Source organism: Callorhinchus milii, unplaced genomic scaffold, assembly GCF_018977255.1.
Source record: "Callorhinchus milii isolate IMCB2004 unplaced genomic scaffold, IMCB_Cmil_1.0 Scaffold9, whole genome shotgun sequence".
NCBI lineage: Eukaryota > Metazoa > Chordata > Chondrichthyes > Chimaeriformes > Callorhinchidae > Callorhinchus > Callorhinchus milii.
In genome coordinates this window covers 20,738,323-20,756,944 of record NW_024704750.1, presented here as the reverse complement: position 1 = coordinate 20,756,944, position 18,622 = coordinate 20,738,323, and the positions used below count along the sequence as shown (strand labels likewise).

The 18,622-nt window shown below is 46.6% G+C and overlaps 2 protein-coding genes across 3 annotated transcripts in view; one reads left to right on the top strand and one right to left on the bottom strand.

Annotated features, from left to right (window-relative positions):
• Window positions 1–791: 791 nt before the first annotated feature.
• On the bottom strand, window positions 792–17,140 carry exd1 (exonuclease 3'-5' domain containing 1). 2 transcript variants are annotated; one of them, XM_007910661.2, is made up of 11 exons: window positions 16,981–17,140; window positions 15,584–15,652; window positions 13,123–13,180; window positions 12,381–12,445; window positions 11,713–11,774; window positions 10,667–10,753; window positions 9,698–9,802; window positions 8,503–8,583; window positions 4,939–5,082; window positions 3,336–3,527; window positions 792–1,599 (listed from the first exon to the last, which is right to left on the bottom strand). In XM_007910661.2, the coding sequence occupies exons 1-11, from the start codon at window positions 17,102–17,104 to the stop codon at window positions 1,294–1,296; spliced, it is 1,293 nt and encodes a 430-aa protein (XP_007908852.1). In that variant the 5' UTR covers window positions 17,105–17,140; the 3' UTR covers window positions 792–1,293. The 2 variants fall into 2 exon arrangements, with proteins under 2 accessions (XP_007908852.1, XP_007908853.1); XM_007910662.2 differs by having other exon boundaries at window positions 11,713–11,771.
• A 493-nt stretch (window positions 17,141–17,633) lies between these two features.
• The window catches only part of ino80 (INO80 complex ATPase subunit), a 38,517-nt gene continuing 37,528 nt past the window's right edge, over window positions 17,634–18,622 (top strand). The window contains exon 1 of the mRNA XM_042337924.1: window positions 17,634–17,772. The gene's annotated coding sequence lies outside the window, so the exon portion shown is untranslated. The remainder of the gene's footprint in view (window positions 17,773–18,622) is intronic.

The window sequence follows — 18,622 nt, the reverse complement described above, 5'->3', positions numbered from 1 at the left end:
TGTGCACACAGTAGTCTGAAGAACAGATTTTTGCATCTCTCCCACTAGTTATAAAATACAAGAATTTCACACAATGACAAGTTGGTCGCAGAAACTTACCGATAAAATCAGTGTCTTGGTCAACTGAACTCTCAAGAAATTCCCTCAGGTAATCAATGTGAATTATTCAATAACTACTACAGTGCTTCCGCCAACCCCCCCACTTCCACTGGGGTGCTCTCTGCTATCTCTCAGTGACACTTACTTAGGCTTTATAGCGAGTATTGCTGGTGATTTGACATTGAAGGCCACAGAACCCAAACCGGTCATCGCCAGATGTCCACAGCACTAGCCAACTGGTTTTCTGATGGCGGAGATTGGGGAATCCAGAACCCGGGAGGTTCCACATGGGTGTGTGTATATATATATATACACACACAATATATGTATATATATACACACACATACACGCACACACATATACATACACACACAATATATATAGTACATATGTTGTATACATGTCGTTGGACAGGCAGGTTTTAGGGGGCTACAGTAACTCCTTTAATAACTCTTATCTTAACTTGTTTTGGCGAGGAGTCTGTGAGAGTTTCTTGTGCAGCTCAGATAGTCCATAAATCATGGTGAATAACAATGGGAGTAACCTTAGGAAAGGGACTGGTGGAGAGATAAGGATCAACTACGGCCACCGCCTCCTCCTGTCTTGCTATTTGACCCGGTCTCTGTGAAACATTGTAAACAATATCAAATGCAAGGATTATTAGGCATGAGAAGACAGACGGACACTTTCATTTGTGCACAGAGAATGTTTATTGCTTGGAAATTTGTTACTGAAATATCACATTTAACTTATCAAACCTCAGCGGTTAACCTCGACATCAGTGGGCTTCATTTTCTCTTAGGTCTTTCTGTCACTTTATGTTCCACAGCAGAGCAAGTGAACAGTTCGCTGTAAGGCCTCAGTGTTGTTGCTCAGCTGGCAGACTGACACTGGTTGAGGGAGGGTTGGTTTCTGATCGGCACCTCCCCATTTAAAGCACGACAAGAGACCCATTTGACTTATCAAATTCAAGCATTATTATTTTAAGTCAGATTGCCACATCTGAATAGACGATAGCATATGAGACCCCTCATACAACGGACAAACGCTAATCTCATGTCACAACTCAACTCTGAAAAGGTATATGTGGGAAGTGGGTTAATGGAAGACCACTGCCTCGCCAGCACGGCTGGGCTTTGTCAGGGAAAAAAAGATGCATCTCAATCGCCAAACGTCATTAAATATAGATTTCCTCAGTCAGACAGACCAGCGTCCTCCAAGGGAGGGCAAGGTGGCTCAGCACTCGGCTCGAGCAATGGCAGCCTCTCCCTCTGAGGGTCTCCTGAGTCGCCTGTCGGTGGCTCAGCAGCCTTCCACTTTGGCATCTCATCCATTGCTACTACTCTTCCTTCTGACTTGGGTGCATTCACGTGACCAGGATAGGGCCTCACCAGACGCCCACTGTCATCCTTTGCATACTCTTTCCAAGCATCCTCTCTCCTCAGCCTGCGAATAAGCTGCATCTCCTTCAGCTCGTATGGAAGCTCCAGAAAAAAATTCTGAAAAATCATAAGAAGTAAAATAACAACGAAACCAAATAGAAGCTACTTCTCAGTATAGCTCAAAACTCTGAGGAGTTCTTGTGCAGGGGTCAGTCTGGCTCAGCCGTGCAGAAAACCAGCTTGGAAATGAAGGCTGTACAGCATTTAAGAGTTTTCAAACCTGGCCACCCTGAAACGTTACAGAAATGGAGTAAATCTAGTACCAGGTGGATTGCGCCCTAAAGGCTCTTTCTTGTCTGATCAATTTGAGGAATGTGAATGTTGGCATTTTCCCAGTTGTGTCAGCATTGGGGACAGGTTTATCCAGCATGTAGCTACCACCGTTTCCAGGATTGCCTCATAACATTTCCAGTTCCATGACCTTGTCCTGACATTTTGGTTTCAAACTTTGCTGGGAGTCCACACCCACCAGGGATTGGTTTCAGGCAGCTAGGAACCAGTTTTATGTAAAACTCAACAGATAACACACTGAGATTTTCACCCATCAGCCTGGGCCGGTTCTGAATCCGAGAGATAGAGGAGAAAGCCCAAGGAACACGTAACAGGCACATGCTGTGGAATGAGGGAGGTCTGACAGCTGCCATAGGAATGATTTCTTCTCTTTTGTATTTATACAATATTATGATCTAGTGATTGCAGCCAGTCTCAGGCTGTGTAAGTGAGCAGTGGAGTGAAACCTGTGCGGGCCTCATGTGAAGCGGGTATGAGGTGGCATAAAAACTCAAATAAGTCAACAGGGCTTGGCAGAGTGACAATTCTGGTTGAGACATAAACCACATAACAGCAGGCTGTACAGAGTACTGAACCACCGCTTCACCCTCTACATTACACACGGTTTTAAGCGCTCCGAGACGCTACCCTGTGTAGAGGGTGCTACATAAGTGCAAGTTGTTGTTCTTTCTTGTGCTCATCATCAATTTTAGAACCAAACACTTCTATCTTGGAGGCAGCATGCAGGTTTCTCAGCTCTAACACAACAATCTGAAATTAGTGTATACTAGAGTATAATGGGCCTCAAATTGTGAGTAGCTTTCAATATCCTCCATCCTGGGTGTCAGCTTTTTAGTCACTGTATGTGGAGCAGACCACCTCAGCCCAGGTGGAGCAAAGACCACCTCAGCCCAGAGGCCAGGCACTTGCGTGTAGAGCAAACACCAATTCTCATGCTCAGACCAAATGAAATAATTATTGTGAGGATGCAACAACAAGATTGAATTTATATAGCGCATTTGCCGCTGGGAGGCGCTGAACAGTGAAGCTTTGCACCTGAGCTGGGGGTTGGAATCAAGAGGAGTGGGGGCCAAGAGGGATGGAAAGGCCCGACCACCGACGGTGGAATGAGCAGGTCGGGGGGACATAGAGCAGGCCAGTGCCTCTCGAGAGGAAAAAGCAGGAAGGTTGGTAAGTGTCAGTAGGTCACAGAGGTAGGATGGAGCAAGATCATGGAGGGCTTTGAAAGTGAAAAGGAAGGATTTATGGCTGGGCACAGAAATTGAAGTAAAACGGTGTGGGTAGGGTGGGGTTGAATGAGAGCTTGGAGATGAACCCTGTTTTGAGCTGTGCTGCTGAGGGGACTGGCCAGTCAAGACCAGTTCTCGTTCAGTTGTTGTCGAGGTGCTTTGGCTACTTAGACTGAGAAAGAAAGCTAAGCCAGCCTGAAAGCTAGCCGTGGTTGGTTTGCCATATCTGAGTTGAAGCTTTTGGAATAAGCAGGGAATATGACTTGTCCTTACCTCAGGGCAGCCCAGGGTGAAGCTGGGCATGTTTCTGTACATGTTCAAGTAGTTGTCCACCTGAGTGGTGAAATCCAACATCAGCTTATCCATCAGAATAGAACGCAGCGGCAACAGATATCTGACTTCTAAAGCTGCAATGCGTAGCAAGCAGGGAGAGAGTGGGCGGCTGGCCCACACCCTGGGGTTAACCTGAATATTAAAGATAAAGGAAGCAGGAGAGTAATTAACACTGGCCTCAGCCAGTTGCATTTTCAAAGATGGTGTCAAAATACAAAAAAAAATTTCAACACTTGATACATTTAGCTTTATTTATTTGTTTGTTTATTTAGAATTGGTGTAATTCTCCCTCTTGTCATTGTGTCTGGGCTCGTGCTCACTCAACAACAACTTGCATTTATATAGCACCCCTCACACAAGGTAGCATCCCAGAGCACTATTCTGCGCTAATCCCATTCCCTGGCTCGCTTCCTGTACTCTACTGTAATCTCTTCAATTTTTAATCCAGTTAATTCTTTTTTGAAATATTATTATAGTCTCAGCCTGAACAGCCATTTTGTGGCAGTGTTCCTTACTCTAACAACCCACCATCGTTTTCTTTGTCAGAATATTAGAAGATTGGACTGGAAGAAGAAGGTCCTCCAGTCCATCAGTTCTCACTCCTCCAGACCACCCACCGTACAGTCCCCCCATCATTGCTGCTTTTTAAATGCTGACTTCACAACATCAACTATAGCGCCCTCCATGCTGGACGGCGTCTCAGAGCGCTTCACAGTAACGAATCCCGGGGCCGAGCCAGGGGGAGGGGGAGGAAGGTGACCAAAGGCACACCCGTGGTAAGTGGTAACTATTCTCCTGGGGTAAAGGGTAAGTGGGGCCTCCTTGGAGCTGAGCTAATTGGTGGGATGTGGAAGGGCAGCCCAGTCACTGGCTGCAGGGACTCTTCCCACTCAGCTCCCGTTAACGCTATAAGCCAAAGCCGTAATGGGTAGGGTGATCCTAGCTGGACAAGCAGCGGGAAAGCTTGCCAGACAGCAATATCAATGGCAAGGTATATGGTTTTAGCTGATTAAACACCAGCAGTTACCCCAAAGCACACTCTAGGGTCCCCAAGCCTTGGCTCTTGCCAACCTGTGCCTTTCCGGAATTAAGAAGCAGGATGTGTCCTTCCAGGAAGAGTGCGCTTTTCATTCCATCAATCTATCTCTAGGATTTCTATGTTTAGTGGCATTGCTTAGAACAACATCGTAGGTGCTGTCCATTGGATGAGATATTCTGGATTCCTTGGGACGTCCTCCCGACGTGAAAGGCGCTATACAAATGAAATTTGTTGTTATTGTGTTTAAACCAAGATCTCATCTGTTGGTGTCGGGTGAACATTAAAGTATGGCGCTATTCAAAAAAAAAGGGATTTCCTTCCTGGCCAACAATGCTGCAGATTAATTGGTCATTCACTTTGCAGCTGTGGGATTTAGATGCGTGTAAAATGGCTACTATGCTTGCCTACAAAAACGCAGTCACTACATATGACAATTACGGTGAAGTGTTTTGAGAGGTTTCAACATTATAAATGCTATATCAATCACAAGGATTATATAACTACCTTGACCATTTGTGCTCTGTACTGGAGAAAGGAGACTTTTGGTGGCAAGAGGCTGAGGTGACAAACCAGACTTTCTTCAAACGTGCTGACACAGCTGGGGAGAAGACCTCCTGTTTCCAGTGAGAACTGGAGAACGTCAGCCACCTACAGGTAAAAAAGAGGAATGACATCCATTGAATGGCTCCAAAGTCCAGAAGGTAAAGTGTTTGCTTCCTATGATAGTGGGCTGTGCTGAACAGCTAATCACACAACACAATGCAGATACACTGCAGACATCTTGCAGTGTGAATATTCCATCTTTTGCTGAATCCTTTTTCCTAAAGGATAGAGGGATTAAGGGATAGGATGGGTAAATGGATTTAGGTTAGAAGATCAGCCATGTTCTTAATAAATGACGGGGCAGGTTCGAGGGGCCGAATGGCCTATTCCTGCTCCTATGTCTTATGGTCTTCTAGCTATCAATCTCCTTTCAATCTTGTTGCCCTTCGCTATATCCCTTCAATGCCAACATATCTTTACTATTCCCGTGTTGGGACTTAATAATCCTTACATTTGATACAGCACAACCTGTGAAAAACCTTTCACATCAGGAGGATGTCTCAAAGTGTTTCACAGGATATACAATAGAGATGTGACTCTATTTTTTGTAGGTGAACGCAGCAGCCAATTTGCGTACTTGCAACATCACACAAAAAGCTGTGAAATGAGTGCACAATTTTATTTGGGTGGGATTGTTGGCCAGCACTCTTGTGTCCACAAGCCTCGAGTCTTGCTAGCCTGTGCCTAATACTCTCCAGAATTAGGTAAGCAGGGTGTGTACATGGAGAGTACATATTGCATACCACACACAAAAATTTCCATGTGTAAGTGACAGACATGATGGAGGAACACCAGTACTCTCACCTAGCACTCTCACCTTCGACTCAGTAGGTTGTAGGTTCAGGTACAACATCGGGGCTATAACGCCAAGGCTGACACTCTAATGCAGTGCGGCGGACATGTGGAAACCCATCACTTTGCTAAAGAGTATCAACACCAGACTGGTGTTCATCCATCATGTCTGTCACTTACACATGGAAATTCTTGTGTGTGGTATGCAATATGTACTCTCCATGTACACACCCTGCTTACCTAATTCTGGAAATTATTAGGCACAGGCTAGCAAGACTCGAGGCTTGTGGATACAAGAGTGCGTTGGAGTTTAACCAGTTAAAACCATATAGGTTGCCAATGAGACCACTGTTTGTCAAGCTTCTTGCTGCTTGTTCAGCTAGGACTACCCTAATATTAATAATCCTTGCATTTGATATAACGTCTTATCAAGTCGAGACATCTTAAAGCGTTTCACAGGATATACTGTAAAGTGCAGAGACTATGTATTTTGTGGGCGAAATGTAGCAGCCAGTTACGCACAGCAATGTGCCACAAACAGCCATGTTGTGAGTAACCAATTTTATTTGGAAGATTGTTGGCCAGGACACCGGGAGAAACTCCCTTCTTTTTTCAAATAGTGCCATGGGATCTTTAACATCCACCTGCACAGGTTTAACGTCTCAATCAAAGGATGGCACATCCAACAATGCAGGGTTGTCCCCATTGCTATCTTAGTGCTTTGCTTTGCAGGGTTAACAGGAGCTCAGTGGGAAGAGTCCTTTACCCTGGAGACTGGTCTACCCTTCCAAGTCCTGCAAATGAGCCAGTCTGGGCTGTGCTGTCATCAGCAGTGCCCTGGAATACTGCAGACCCGTAGCTCAGGAATCAAACTATGGACCACAACAGAGGGTGGATTCCATTCTGACATTCTGTTGTATTGCATGTCACCTTGGAGCCAGTTCAGCTGCCAGGAGGTCCCACCTTCCTCTCCCCACCTCCTTCCCCCCCTCAGGTGGATAGTCACTAAGACAATTGACTTAAAAGTTAAAACTCAACAATTTGTCAAATTATAGGTACTATAAAATGCAACATAAATAGTAAATCTCAATCAAGCTGGTATTTCTCTCCACAGGTAATTTAAACTAATCAGCATGAACAAGGAAGAAGCAGTGACGTTATTGTGAAACCTAAGTCACCCTTTGTAAGCAACTGTTTATAACCATAGCAGTGTTTCAGTTATTGTGAAGCAAAACATAGACTTGGCTTGTTCTTCAATGGAGCAACCAGTAGGTCCAGTTTCAACTGCCTCCCCCCCGCCACAAAATTGGCCTGACCTGTTTGCAGCAACACCCTCCCTTATGGTGACAGAAACATTAGAACGAATGCAACCAATCTACTGCTTTCTCTGGTTGGGATTTCATTACCACCAGCTGAAGACATTCAATATGTTTACACGTTCAGTCCTAGTAGTTTTTGTTGTTGAACAATGTGTCAATGTTCTTTGTGGTTGATCGGGTAAGAGACAGACTGGTAAAGATGTGTGAGAGTGACAAGAGAAGACAGAAAGAAATAGACTCGAAAGACAGAATGTGAGACAGGAAAAACCATAAGCAACAGAGAGCAAGAGAAAAGCTTCCAAACTATAGAACGTAATACTGCCAAACAACAACGGTACAGACCTCCCTCCCCCTCAGCATTCCTGGGTTCCCCAAAGCAGCAGAACTCCATTGAATAGATTCCCACCCACACTCTTGCATAATAAATACTAGAACAGCTACTCAGAAATGGAACCCCCAGCCCAAATGCACAGGTTCACTGTCTGAGGAGAGGGTTAGCAGGGGCTGAGGGTAGGTGGGGTTCGAGATGGCTAATGGTAGGTGAGGGAGAGGATTAGTGAGGGCTGAGGGTTAGTGAGGGGTGAGGATCCCCTGGCCTCACTGTGCTCTCCTAGTGCTGCACCTCCCACTCACCCTGCTCTCGCAGTGCCGCCCAACCACCCCACCCCTCGCCCTGCTCTCCCAGTGCCCCCCTCCTTGTCCTGCTCTCCCAGTGCCCCCCTCCTTGTCCTGCTCTCCCAGTGCCCCCCTCCTCAACCTGCTCTCCCAGTGACCCCTGACCCTGCACTCCCCATGCCCCCCACCCCCGACCCTGCTCTCCTGGTGGTCCCCCCCTGACCCTGCTCTCTTGGTGGTCCCCCCCGACCCTGCTCTCTTGGTGGCCCACCCTGACAGAAAAACATTTCTAGTGCCACCCCCCACACTTCACCCTGCTCTCATAGTGCCCCCCCACCCTGCTCTTCTAGTGCTGCCTGCTCACCATAATCTCCTCGTGCCCCCGCCCACACCCTACCCCACCAAGTTCGCTGCCTTCAGTTGCCAGGAGGATCCACTTTGTCTCAGTTTGAATCCTGCGAGCAGAAGATAGTTTATTCAATTACAATGCCAGAACTGGTATTTATCGGCATTGAACAAAGTCGGTGCCAAAAAACATCGGTAAATGGTAATACCAGGATTGTAATTACATTTAGCCAGAAACTACGGCTGGCCAGACCGGATCTCGCCATCCATTAATCCGGTTAGCCGGGGTTTAGTGTATAATGATGGAAAACATTTATAAATAGAGGCAGCACCTCTAACCACGATTAAGCTCAAACGATTTCTCAAATAGACAATGAAACAGCATGCAGCATACCTGGGTATCAAAGACGTTGGTCAAGTCCACTCCATATTGATGATATAAGCAGTCAGAGACCAGGCGGCAGTCGTGGATCACCTGAATAAAGAACAATAAGAAAACAGTCAATTACGTTAACAGATCTGTAAACTTATCACTTACTGGTAAACTCTTAATTGCCTCATCTCCAGAGAAAAGCTGCAGCCTGTCTAATCCTTCTCACTGGCTGATCCTCATTCCTGGTAATAGCCTTGTAAATGTGCGCTGCCCTCACTCCAACCCCACAATACCCTCTCCTGTAGTGTGGCAAACAGAACTGCACACAGGACTCCAATGAAGGTTTTATATAAATAACATTCATTCCCACTTTTATATTCTATTCTTCTGGCCAAGGACACCACTTATATTCTCTCTGTCCTGGTCTACATTAGCTGCTACTTTCAGCATCTGTGATTTTGTGAATCTGAATCCCAGATCTCTTTGCTCCTCTCCACCTCTTAAATTCTTACTATCTAATGTATAGTTGGCTTGTTTATTCCTCCTACCAAAGTGATTTGCTTTACATTTATCTAGATTAAACTTCAAGCCTGTAGGTTAAGATACATTATTGGAGTAGAATAGGGGGAGTTGTACTCTGCCTCTGAAGACATGCTCTTCCTGAATTGGGAATGCTTGTTGCCAATACTGGGTGCCAAATTAGCACTGATTCCTCTCAAGCCTCATGCTACCAAATGGTGGATCTGTGCGTCAGTGTACTTACTTATGGGGAGAAATTCTGTCCGGGTCAACAGTTCATCTCTTTGTGTAATATTTCAAGTGTCCAAAACATGACAAATTGTTAAATTCAGTATCAACTGCAAGGATTTAAGAATTTGCCAAATTCTAGACGCTCTGGACTACTTCATAGTTAAGAGTACATCTCCACCTAAAAGGAATGTTTTACCCCCTAATCCAGAAAGGATTAAAATTCTCTGTACCAGTGATTCGTACTCAAGCATTGCACTGCAGTTTCTTCATCCTGAAGGCAGCAATCGTTTCATCTGCTCAAATGTTGTGAATGATCCTGAGCACGAGAGTAAAGTTCAGGATAACACTGAAAAACCTCTGGTTCCATGAATGAACAGACGACTTGGTCACCTTGGTTTCCAATGGTTTTCTTCCCTAACTTGTCAAGCTCTTCCTACAGTTGACTGTCTAGGGTAAATAAACGTACCTTCAGTATGTTAGAGTCTGTCAGAATCATCGCAAGCCCATTCTTAAACGCCACCGCTCCAAGGAGGGAGATGTCAAACAGGTAAATTTGGCTCTTTGTTGCGATCTAAAATGGCGAAGAATTAAATGGTACCTAAAAGGCAGTAAAATGATCTGATGGATAGAAACCTTTACATTATTGGATCCACTATGCACAGAAGTGTTTTTTTTTCCACACTTGCTGCCAACTGCTTGACGAACTGTTTTGGTGGCAAGGCCACAAAAATATACATTTACATCACCAAAGGCAGAAAAGAGTGAGGTCTAACCCAAATGTGAAAGGGGAAGCTGTGAAGAAAGATTAATGAAAAACAACTTTGCATTCTTAGTATGGGAAGAAAACAGGGAATGGGATTAGAATACAAAGCTCCAATTGGGGAGTGAACATCAGCACAGACACAACGGGGCAGGAACAGCAATGCTCTCACGCATTTCATGCTGAGCTGTGTTGCTCACCAGGAAGCTCGCAGGGAGTTCCTGATTCCTGCCATCCACCTAGTGAGGGCTCAAACCCGAGTTTGGTTGGATATTACATAACCAACCGGTGACTATCCTCCTTGCTGGAGGGTGGGGGATAAGCGGGGCCCCCTCGGAGCTGGAGATAGAGACCAGACATCTTATGAGAAGCTTTCTTGAAGCTCTCTTATGGAGACGAATATTTGAGGATGTCACCATTGCTCTTTAGTCCTTCTGGAAACCTGCGCATCATACGTTCCAGAATTAGGTAAGCAGAGTGCACCTTCCATTCCAACAATCTATCTCTGGAATTTCCATGTGTAGGTGGGATACATGGAATGGTGATGGGTTTCTGCAGGTGTCAAACACCCAGCTGACCCCAAAAAATGCTATTAGGAAGAGAAGGAAGAAAAAACAGAAATATTTGAAATGGGTCAGGCTCCATGCATTCATTAACACCAAGATGGAATATTACCTGCAACCAACATAGCTTTCCAAAGCGACAGACATCAACACCTTCCACTGCAACTCCAATCACACTCTGCTGCTTAATGTGCAGGATCTGTAAGGAATGAATTAACACACTCTGTATTTTCAAATCATTGGTCAACTACTTTCCTATTGAAACATGGGGGAGAAGAAAATACAGTGGTATGGGAGAGAGGATTAGGAATTGTGGAGGCTCACGTGGAGTTGCAGATACAAGTTGGGTTGAATAGCCCGTTTCTGTACTTCACAATCTATGATCACAAGATCAGTATGGATGAAAATGGTCATTTGATCTCAATCGTCCCAGAATCCCCACCCTACTTTCTTCCCATTACAGCAACAAGCTGTTTTGAACGATTCAACGTCCTGGTGTCTGTCCTGAAATGGCTTTTTTTTAGAAAAAACTCTAAACCTATGTCCTCTTGTTCTATACTCTCGGTGCATCCAGAAGTTTTGTTCTGGGTTTACTTTATCAATCCCATTTAAATTTTATACATCTCTATAAGATACCCTCTGAAACATTAATTTTCAAGACTGAAGAGCCCAAGTTTATCTAATTGTTACTCACAGCTTATTTCTCTAACACTGGGGACCACTCTTGTTGCTCCCTTTACACTGCCTCGAGGGCCTATGTCATGGTGTACAGAACTGCACACAGTATTCTAAGTATGACCTGACCAGCACACAGTATAGCTTGAACGTGACTTCCAAGTCACCACAGATCAATGCGAAAGTGGTGCGTAAACTGTGGTAAAAAACACAGAAACCAGGTTCAAGTCCAGATGTGACAGATTCTGCTGTATGATTATGTGCCAAATACTGGTATTGTTGCAATTATAAATGCCCTTTTGTCTGTTGAAGCCAAGCTTTTTAATGCTATTAATGCTGCACAGAGGTCACTTCAGTCCCTGCCAAATCTAATTTTGAAGTGGGAAATAAATAGCTTCTCTACTTGAATGAGTTCCGGTAGGAATAGGGTGCGAGTACTAGAGCCCGAACCAGCACGAGATATAAGAACAGCAATCAACTCACAGCAGGGCCAAACTTTTGGTGAAACTGGTCAATGACAAGAAACATCAAATCTGTCTCCTCTTCTGAAAAATACAAAATAGCAGATTGATCTCAAGTACATCTCTTCAAGTTACCAACATTGACAAAAGCAAAATAGTGATAACTAGAGCTGTGTAGGTACAATGCGTATAAGTTACTCAATTTCTACAGATTTATTGTGTGTGTGAGGGGGGGTCATCCTCAGTCAGGATGCCTAATGTCATGGGAGGGCTTGAGCCCAGAAAGTTTGGGAACTTCTGCCTTGTCAAACACGGCAGTCAATTTGCACACAGCAATACCCCACGGTAAGCCATAAAGTGAACAACCAATTAATCTGCAAGATTGTTGGCCAGGGCACTGGGAGATATTCCCTGCTTCTTTTGAATGGAATTCGTAACATATCTGAACTGGCAAACTTTGGTTTAATGTCTCATCTAAAGGACAACACTTCAGCAATGCAGCACTTCTCTAGTACTGTGCACCAGGTGCCCACAGGCCTCAGTCCTCCAGGTCTCTGCACATCTCCCATGCTCCTCCTCCCCGAGACCTCAGTGCAACCTTCAGTGACAAAATCTTCCTTGTGCATAAACACCATTTATCATTTATCTAAACACCAAACATATGGAAAGAAATTAAAACTGTTAGGCTACCTGAGGATTCCTGCCACCCGAAAGGTACTTCTGGAGGTTTTGTCGTTACATTTTCCAAGTTGTTCCTTTGAAAATAAGTTTAAGAACAACTTTAGGTTACCATGAGGTCTTATGAATGTCTCAACAGTTAAATAGAATATTGGTCCTCAGTCAACACAGCATGAAGCTCACAGAGCAATTCAATCAGTTGTCATAGACAGCGACTGCGACATTGACTCAACTGTTGAAGCAAAAATCTTGACAGCCTTACATTCAGGACAGTTTCTGCAAGAACTTCTTCCCAGAAATGTCATCTGCTGAAGATCTTGAATGCATCACTGCTCAGGGCATATACTGTAATACAGTACAAAGCTTGCACAATAGTGTGTGTATGTGGGGGGGGGGGGGGGTGTCATGAAGCAGGCTAATGTTTGCTGAGTGGAGGGAGAAGCCGAACCAGTTGGCACTCAGGAGATCACCTAAGTCTGGTGGATGAGGCTATGGAGATACTGACATTTGTACACGGACAAAATGTCAGTTGTCAAAAGCAGTCTCCGAGACGCTGCCCTACATGAAGGGCGCTATATAAATGCAAGTTGTTGTTTTTGTTGTTAGTTCAGAAGCAGTATAAAAGCACCACCTTTAGTTGTACATTAGTAACTGAACTTTAGATTTCAATTACAAAACACATTTGGAGCATCAGAATGTGGCATTTATAATCTCCGTAGCACGATATAAAGGAACCACAAGATAGCTGTCTTACTTGTCAGCGTGTCTCGGCTTATTCACTGTTTCACAGGATACGGCATCAAGAAACTCCACTGAAACACACAGATTTATTACAGAAGTGCATGAGAAAACAAACATTCAAATTCAGAAGAGGACTTTTTATAAAAAGACCCAAATTCCCCTCAAATAGGATTAAAAAAAAAGTTTTATACAATGTATTTATATTTAGAGTGGAAAAGGAACATCACTATTAAACAGATAAATGTATTCAAATTTGTAGTTTCCACTTTGGGCAGTATTACACTTGCTGTACATGATTGGCAATTAAATATTGCAGAATAAAGCATCACCACTTGCACTTATATAGTGCCCTCCATGAAAGGTAGCATTTCAAGAGTGCTTAAAATAACAGAAGGCTGTGGATGCTGGATCCATTCAAGTATATAGATTTGTGTTAGGTAAGGGTATCAAGGGTTATGGGGAAAGGGCGGTTAATTGGAGTTAAGGTACAGATCTGCCATAATCTAATACATGGCAGAACAGGCTTGAAGGGCTGAATGGCCCACTCTTGTTCCGATATTCCTACCTTCCTATTATACAATATATTTAGAAGGAACAGAGAGAAAATGGGAGGTAGGGGAGCAGTATTGGTACGACACTCTATAATTGCAGAGATATAAATTATGAGGGGTACACAAGATGGAATCCATGTGGTTAGAAATAAAGGATAAAACAGGACAAGTGACACTATTGGACCATGTACAATGGAAACTGCTTAAGCCTGACACATCGCGACAGGGCATTTTGTCCGAATTAACTGGCGTCCGAGGTTAACCAAAGTTTTCTTTCTTTCCCGCCCAGTAGATGAGCAGCAGCAGGTCACCGTCTCTATCCAATTTCAGTTCTTGGTGATGCGGTTATGAACACCTCGGAGCCGCCGCTAATTGGTCTCTTACCGTCCACTAGATGCAGTCACTGCCCACCTTCCCCTCACTGGTTGCTACTGATTGAAAGCCCAGACCCATTGTGAATGGATGGAGTTCGCTGTAAATCAATCGTGATTTGACTTCTCATCTCCATTCCCTCGTTTGGTTCTTCCCTGTTCCTCCGCCCCTGACTGATTGACAGCCCGGAGCTCCTTGTGAATGGTTGTGAATGATTAGAAAGGAAAAGAGGAATCATAAGGAGAATATTGCAAAAAAACAATTAAAAACAGCAAGGTACTCTACAGGCATGTTAGCAATGTACTCTATGGGTTTGTTTGGAACAAAAGTAATGGTTAAAGTAGTGATAGCCCCATTAAGGGGAGAAGGGGATAAACTCACAACAGATAATAAGGAAATGTTGGAAATAAACAAAGAAAACTGATAAAGAAATTTAGTAAGAACAGAAGGGACAGTATAGAATCACAACAGTTAAGAGAGGGAAATATTAAATTACACACTTAAAGAGGACAAAGCACATGGCCCAGGTAGACTGCACCCAAGGATCTTTACGGAGACTAGAGAGGAGATAGCTGAGGCTCTGGTACACCTATTTAAGAACTCTGTAAAGAAAGGAGAGGAGAATGGCAATATAATAACCATTTTTCAAATGGGTGATAGAGCTAATCCAGGAAATTTAGTTTAACGTCAGTTGTGGGCAAGGTATTAGAATTCAAAGTGGAGAATATAATTGTGAGCAGCCAGCATGGTTTTACAAAAGGAAGGTCACACTTGACTAACCTTATTGAATTCTTTGAAGATGAAACCGATAGAATAGGCAAGGGAAGTGCAGTGGATGTAGTGTATGTGGATTCCAGAAGGTCTTTGATAAAGTGCCATATGAGAGGCTCATGACTAAAATAGGGGTATGTGGAATAGTGGGAGAGATAGCAGAATGTTAGGAAGCTGAAAGCAAAGGGTGGAGACTCGTGTGGAGTCTCAGCACGGACGAGTTGGGTTGAGTGGCTTGTTTCCATGCTGTACATTCTTTGTAAATCTTTGAACTGCGGTATTATTCCATCCGCCTTGCCCATCTTCCAATCGCACCTGAAGACCTTCCTCTTTGACTGTGTCTTTGGTCAGGTCCCCTTTCTCTATGGCTTAGCCACTGTTAAGCACCAGAGAGGCAAGTCTGCTACAGACAACTTGGAATGCAAAGTGACTAAATTTTCCAGCATCAAATGACCGTACAATCTTTTGGGAGTTGGATTTCCTGTTTCTCCAGAATTAAATAGCCTCACAACAAGGCAACAAGATTACAAGCTCAGCTCGAGTAGCATCATGATATCAGGTATATCGCACACATCCAATGGACGATTATTTTCTTGAGCACTTATACCAAAATAGTAGGATCCAGAATAAAATAGTACAATACTCCAAAATATCTCTGAGCTTTGCACCCAACCCGGCCAAGAATGCAGAAGCAATGAGAAAGCAGCAGTGCCTCCACTTTGGTGCTGCAGTCTGTGCCCGGGCACATAGAAAAGCTGTTTTAGACAATAAAGCACTTACAATTTTTGATTTCATGACCAAAAAACATTTTGACTCCAGGAAGCTTCCGGTTATTTTCCAAATCTTCAACTGCAGTAAGAAGAAAACCAGAGTGCCATTAGGAGCTGACCAGAGAGATTTATACAGTTTGCTACACCCACTCTGCCACTCTCTGATCACTAGTTGCATAAAAGAGAACTGATTGGGGGAGAACTTTCTAAAGATTTATAATGCAATGTAAGTAATAGCATGATATAGGGCCTTTCACGTTGTGAGGATGTCTCAAAGTACTTCACAACGATTTCCTGCAAAGTGCAGAGTGTGTGTATTTGGAGGCGAACAAGGCAGCCAAATTGCGCACAATTTCCCACAGGGCCTTTTTTTTTAAAAAACATATAAAGTGTGAGGAAAATCTACACCAGCCCCTAGGAATTCCCCAGCAGGAAAATTCAAAATCCCCCCCTCCAGTAAATTGCCCTTTCATCATAATAATAAAGTTAATAAAGTTAATGGTGATTTTGTTGGCAGTCTCCAAGGGGGTCAGCATATTGTCAGTTTTTACAGAATGTTTGGCAAATTTTACAGAATATAACTTGATCGTTAAAGAAATTGTACGATTTCAACAACTTGCATTTATATCGCACCTTTCACGGGGGGGGGGGGGTAAGCTTCCTGGAGCGCTTGACAGTGGTGGAGTCTGACCTCGAGTCGGGGGGAGAGGGGAGGTGACCGTGAGCACGATTAGGAAGGAAGGTCTTTAGGCGGGATTTGAAGGTGGGGGCGGGAGGGGGGCACGGCGGAGGGATTGAGGGAGTTCCAGAGCTTCAGGGCGTAGCGGCTGAAAGCACAGCCGCCAATGGTGGAGCGGAGGGACGGGAGACGAGAAAGGCGGCTGGAGGGAGCCGAGCGGAGGCAGGCGGCGGCGGAGTCAGCAGTGCGGATAGGTAGGGCGGTGGGAGGGCACGGACAACAACAACAACACGATTCCTTTCACGTCGGGAGGACGTCCCGAGGCGCTGTGCAGTTGGGTCGGGACCCGAGGGGGTTGGAAGACGGGTTATGAACTGATCAAGATTTTGCTGCTTTCCTGTTATTTTGATCATGTCTGAGGTTCGAAACAGACACACGAAGCATTGCTTCATCTGCGGAAATCTGCTTTTGACGTTCCCGGACGTGGGATAAAAAGGTTCAGTCTCCCCATCAGTGACCACCCCTTATAAAAAAATAATATGACTTGGGCGGGGAGGGGGGGGAGACAGGAGCCCCGGCCAGGCGATGGGGCCGATGGCAGAGCTGGAGTTGCACGACTCCCCGACAACTTCTTGAGCGCCATCAGCCGAGACGAGGCCTCCAGGGAGCGGCCCTCATGCCGCAGCCATCGATTTTACTCCCTCCCATTCCCCGGCGCCCTCACTCACTGAGGTCCAGGGCGATGGCTTTAGTGCCGGGGTCTACGTGCCGCAGGAAGCCGGCGTAGGAGCCGCAGGCCAGGGTGACCCTGAGCCGCCTCCCGAGGAGCCGCTGCAGCCAGGCGGCCTCCATGGGGGCCCTCGCTTCCCGCCCAAAGTAACGGTCGCCGCATGCGCTCCAACGGCCGAGTCGGGAGGAGGAGCAGAGGGGGAGGGCTGTATTTGAACGCTCGCGGCCGTCGGCGCGCGCGCTGCGGTCGGGTGTCTTCGCGAGGCGCGAGCCTTCCTCCCGGAGCCGCACGAGGAAGAGAAAGCCGGGCTGTGATTGGCCGGAGCCTCCGCGGGGCCGGAGCCGCGCCACCTCAGCCCGTCCTCGGCAATCTCCGTGACTTCCAGACCCGCGCAATCGAGCGACCGCGCCCATCGATTCGACCGCCCCCCTCCCTGCCCGGTTCGCCCCCTTCCCGCCGGAACCGACGGGAAGCGGGCGGCCTGGGGGCAAGGGCGGCCCGACATTCCTCACAGCGGCGGGGCCGCCGGGCGCCGAGGGGCTCGGGGGTGAGGCGATCGCCGGGTGGCGGACGGGTCGGGGCGTGTAGGTGCTCGACTACTCTCGCCTGGGGGGGCCGGGGTAGAGCCGCAATGGCGGGCGGCGGCGGCGGCGCTCGGAGGGACTCAGGCAGAGCCGCTGAGCAAGCGGCCGCCCCGCTCTCCCTGTCAGACAGCGCGGCTTCACCCTCTTCCAAGCCAGCGCCATCTTGGCTCGGCCAGAGGAGCGGCGCGGCGGGCGGGTCGGCGGAGGTAAGGAGCGAGGCAGCCGGCGAGTGTGCGAGAGGGAGGGCGGGGGGGCAGGGAGGAGCCGGGCGGGCGGGGGGCTCGCTCGCTCGCTCCGGGGCGTTTCACGGCTGGCGCCGCGCACTGGGATAAGAGCTGGAAATGGTGACGGGGCAAGGGCGAGGCGGCGGCGGGCAAGGCCGGAGCAGCTGCTTCCTCCTCGGCCCCCCCAAGGCCGCGCGCTCGCACTCGGCGGTTCGTCGCTCGGGCAGCGGCTCTCGGGCAGCACCGCAGCCCCGGCTTTAGTCGCACTTGCCCCGGCGGGAGGGCTGGCGGCCCCGTTTAAAGGGGCCGCGGCCCGGGCCTATCCCCCCCCCCCCCCCTCCCCCTCCCCCCAATCCCACTCGGGGGGGGGGGAAGGGTAGAAAAAAAATGGGTTCAGAGGTTTAATGGTGACTAATGTTCACTCTCCTCAACTTTGTGTGTGTGTCTCTCCACTAAGCCGTAGTGAAACTGAGTTTATTCTCGGCGACAGAGTGCAGGCCCGGCCTCGTGTGGGAGAGGGTGGTGTGGGGGAGACTTTACATGTAAAGTGTGTGTATGTGGGGGGGTGTTGTGTGGTGGGGGGTGTTGGGGGGGTGTGTGTGTTTGGGGGGGGGGGGGTGTGGGGGTAAATCATTGATCACCATAGTGCAGGAAGTGTGTGTATGACTTTTAAATTCAAAGTCTGTGAGGTGGGAAATTTACACTTGACTGAGAGCCCATGAGGAAGCAGAGACCTGAAACGTTAACCAAGTTCCTCCTGTGCAAAAAGCAAATCGTTTTATTTCCATTTGTTAAGATTGGGGGAAATTATTTATTCGTCAACATCTTAGAA

Bases quoted from the DNA above. Each gene is read 5' to 3' on its own strand.
- exd1 (XM_007910661.2), bottom strand. From the start codon at position 17,104: ATGGAGGCCGCCTGGCTGCAGCGGCTCCTCGGGAGGCGGCTCAGGGTC. The intron at 9,803-10,666 runs GTAATATTCCAT...TCGCCATTTTAG, and splicing joins GAAAGCTATGTTGGTTGCAG to ATCGCAACAAAGAGCCAAAT. The intron at 5,083-8,502 runs GTATGCTGCATG...TTTTACCTGTAG, and splicing joins CCAACGTCTTTGATACCCAG to GTGGCTGACGTTCTCCAGTT.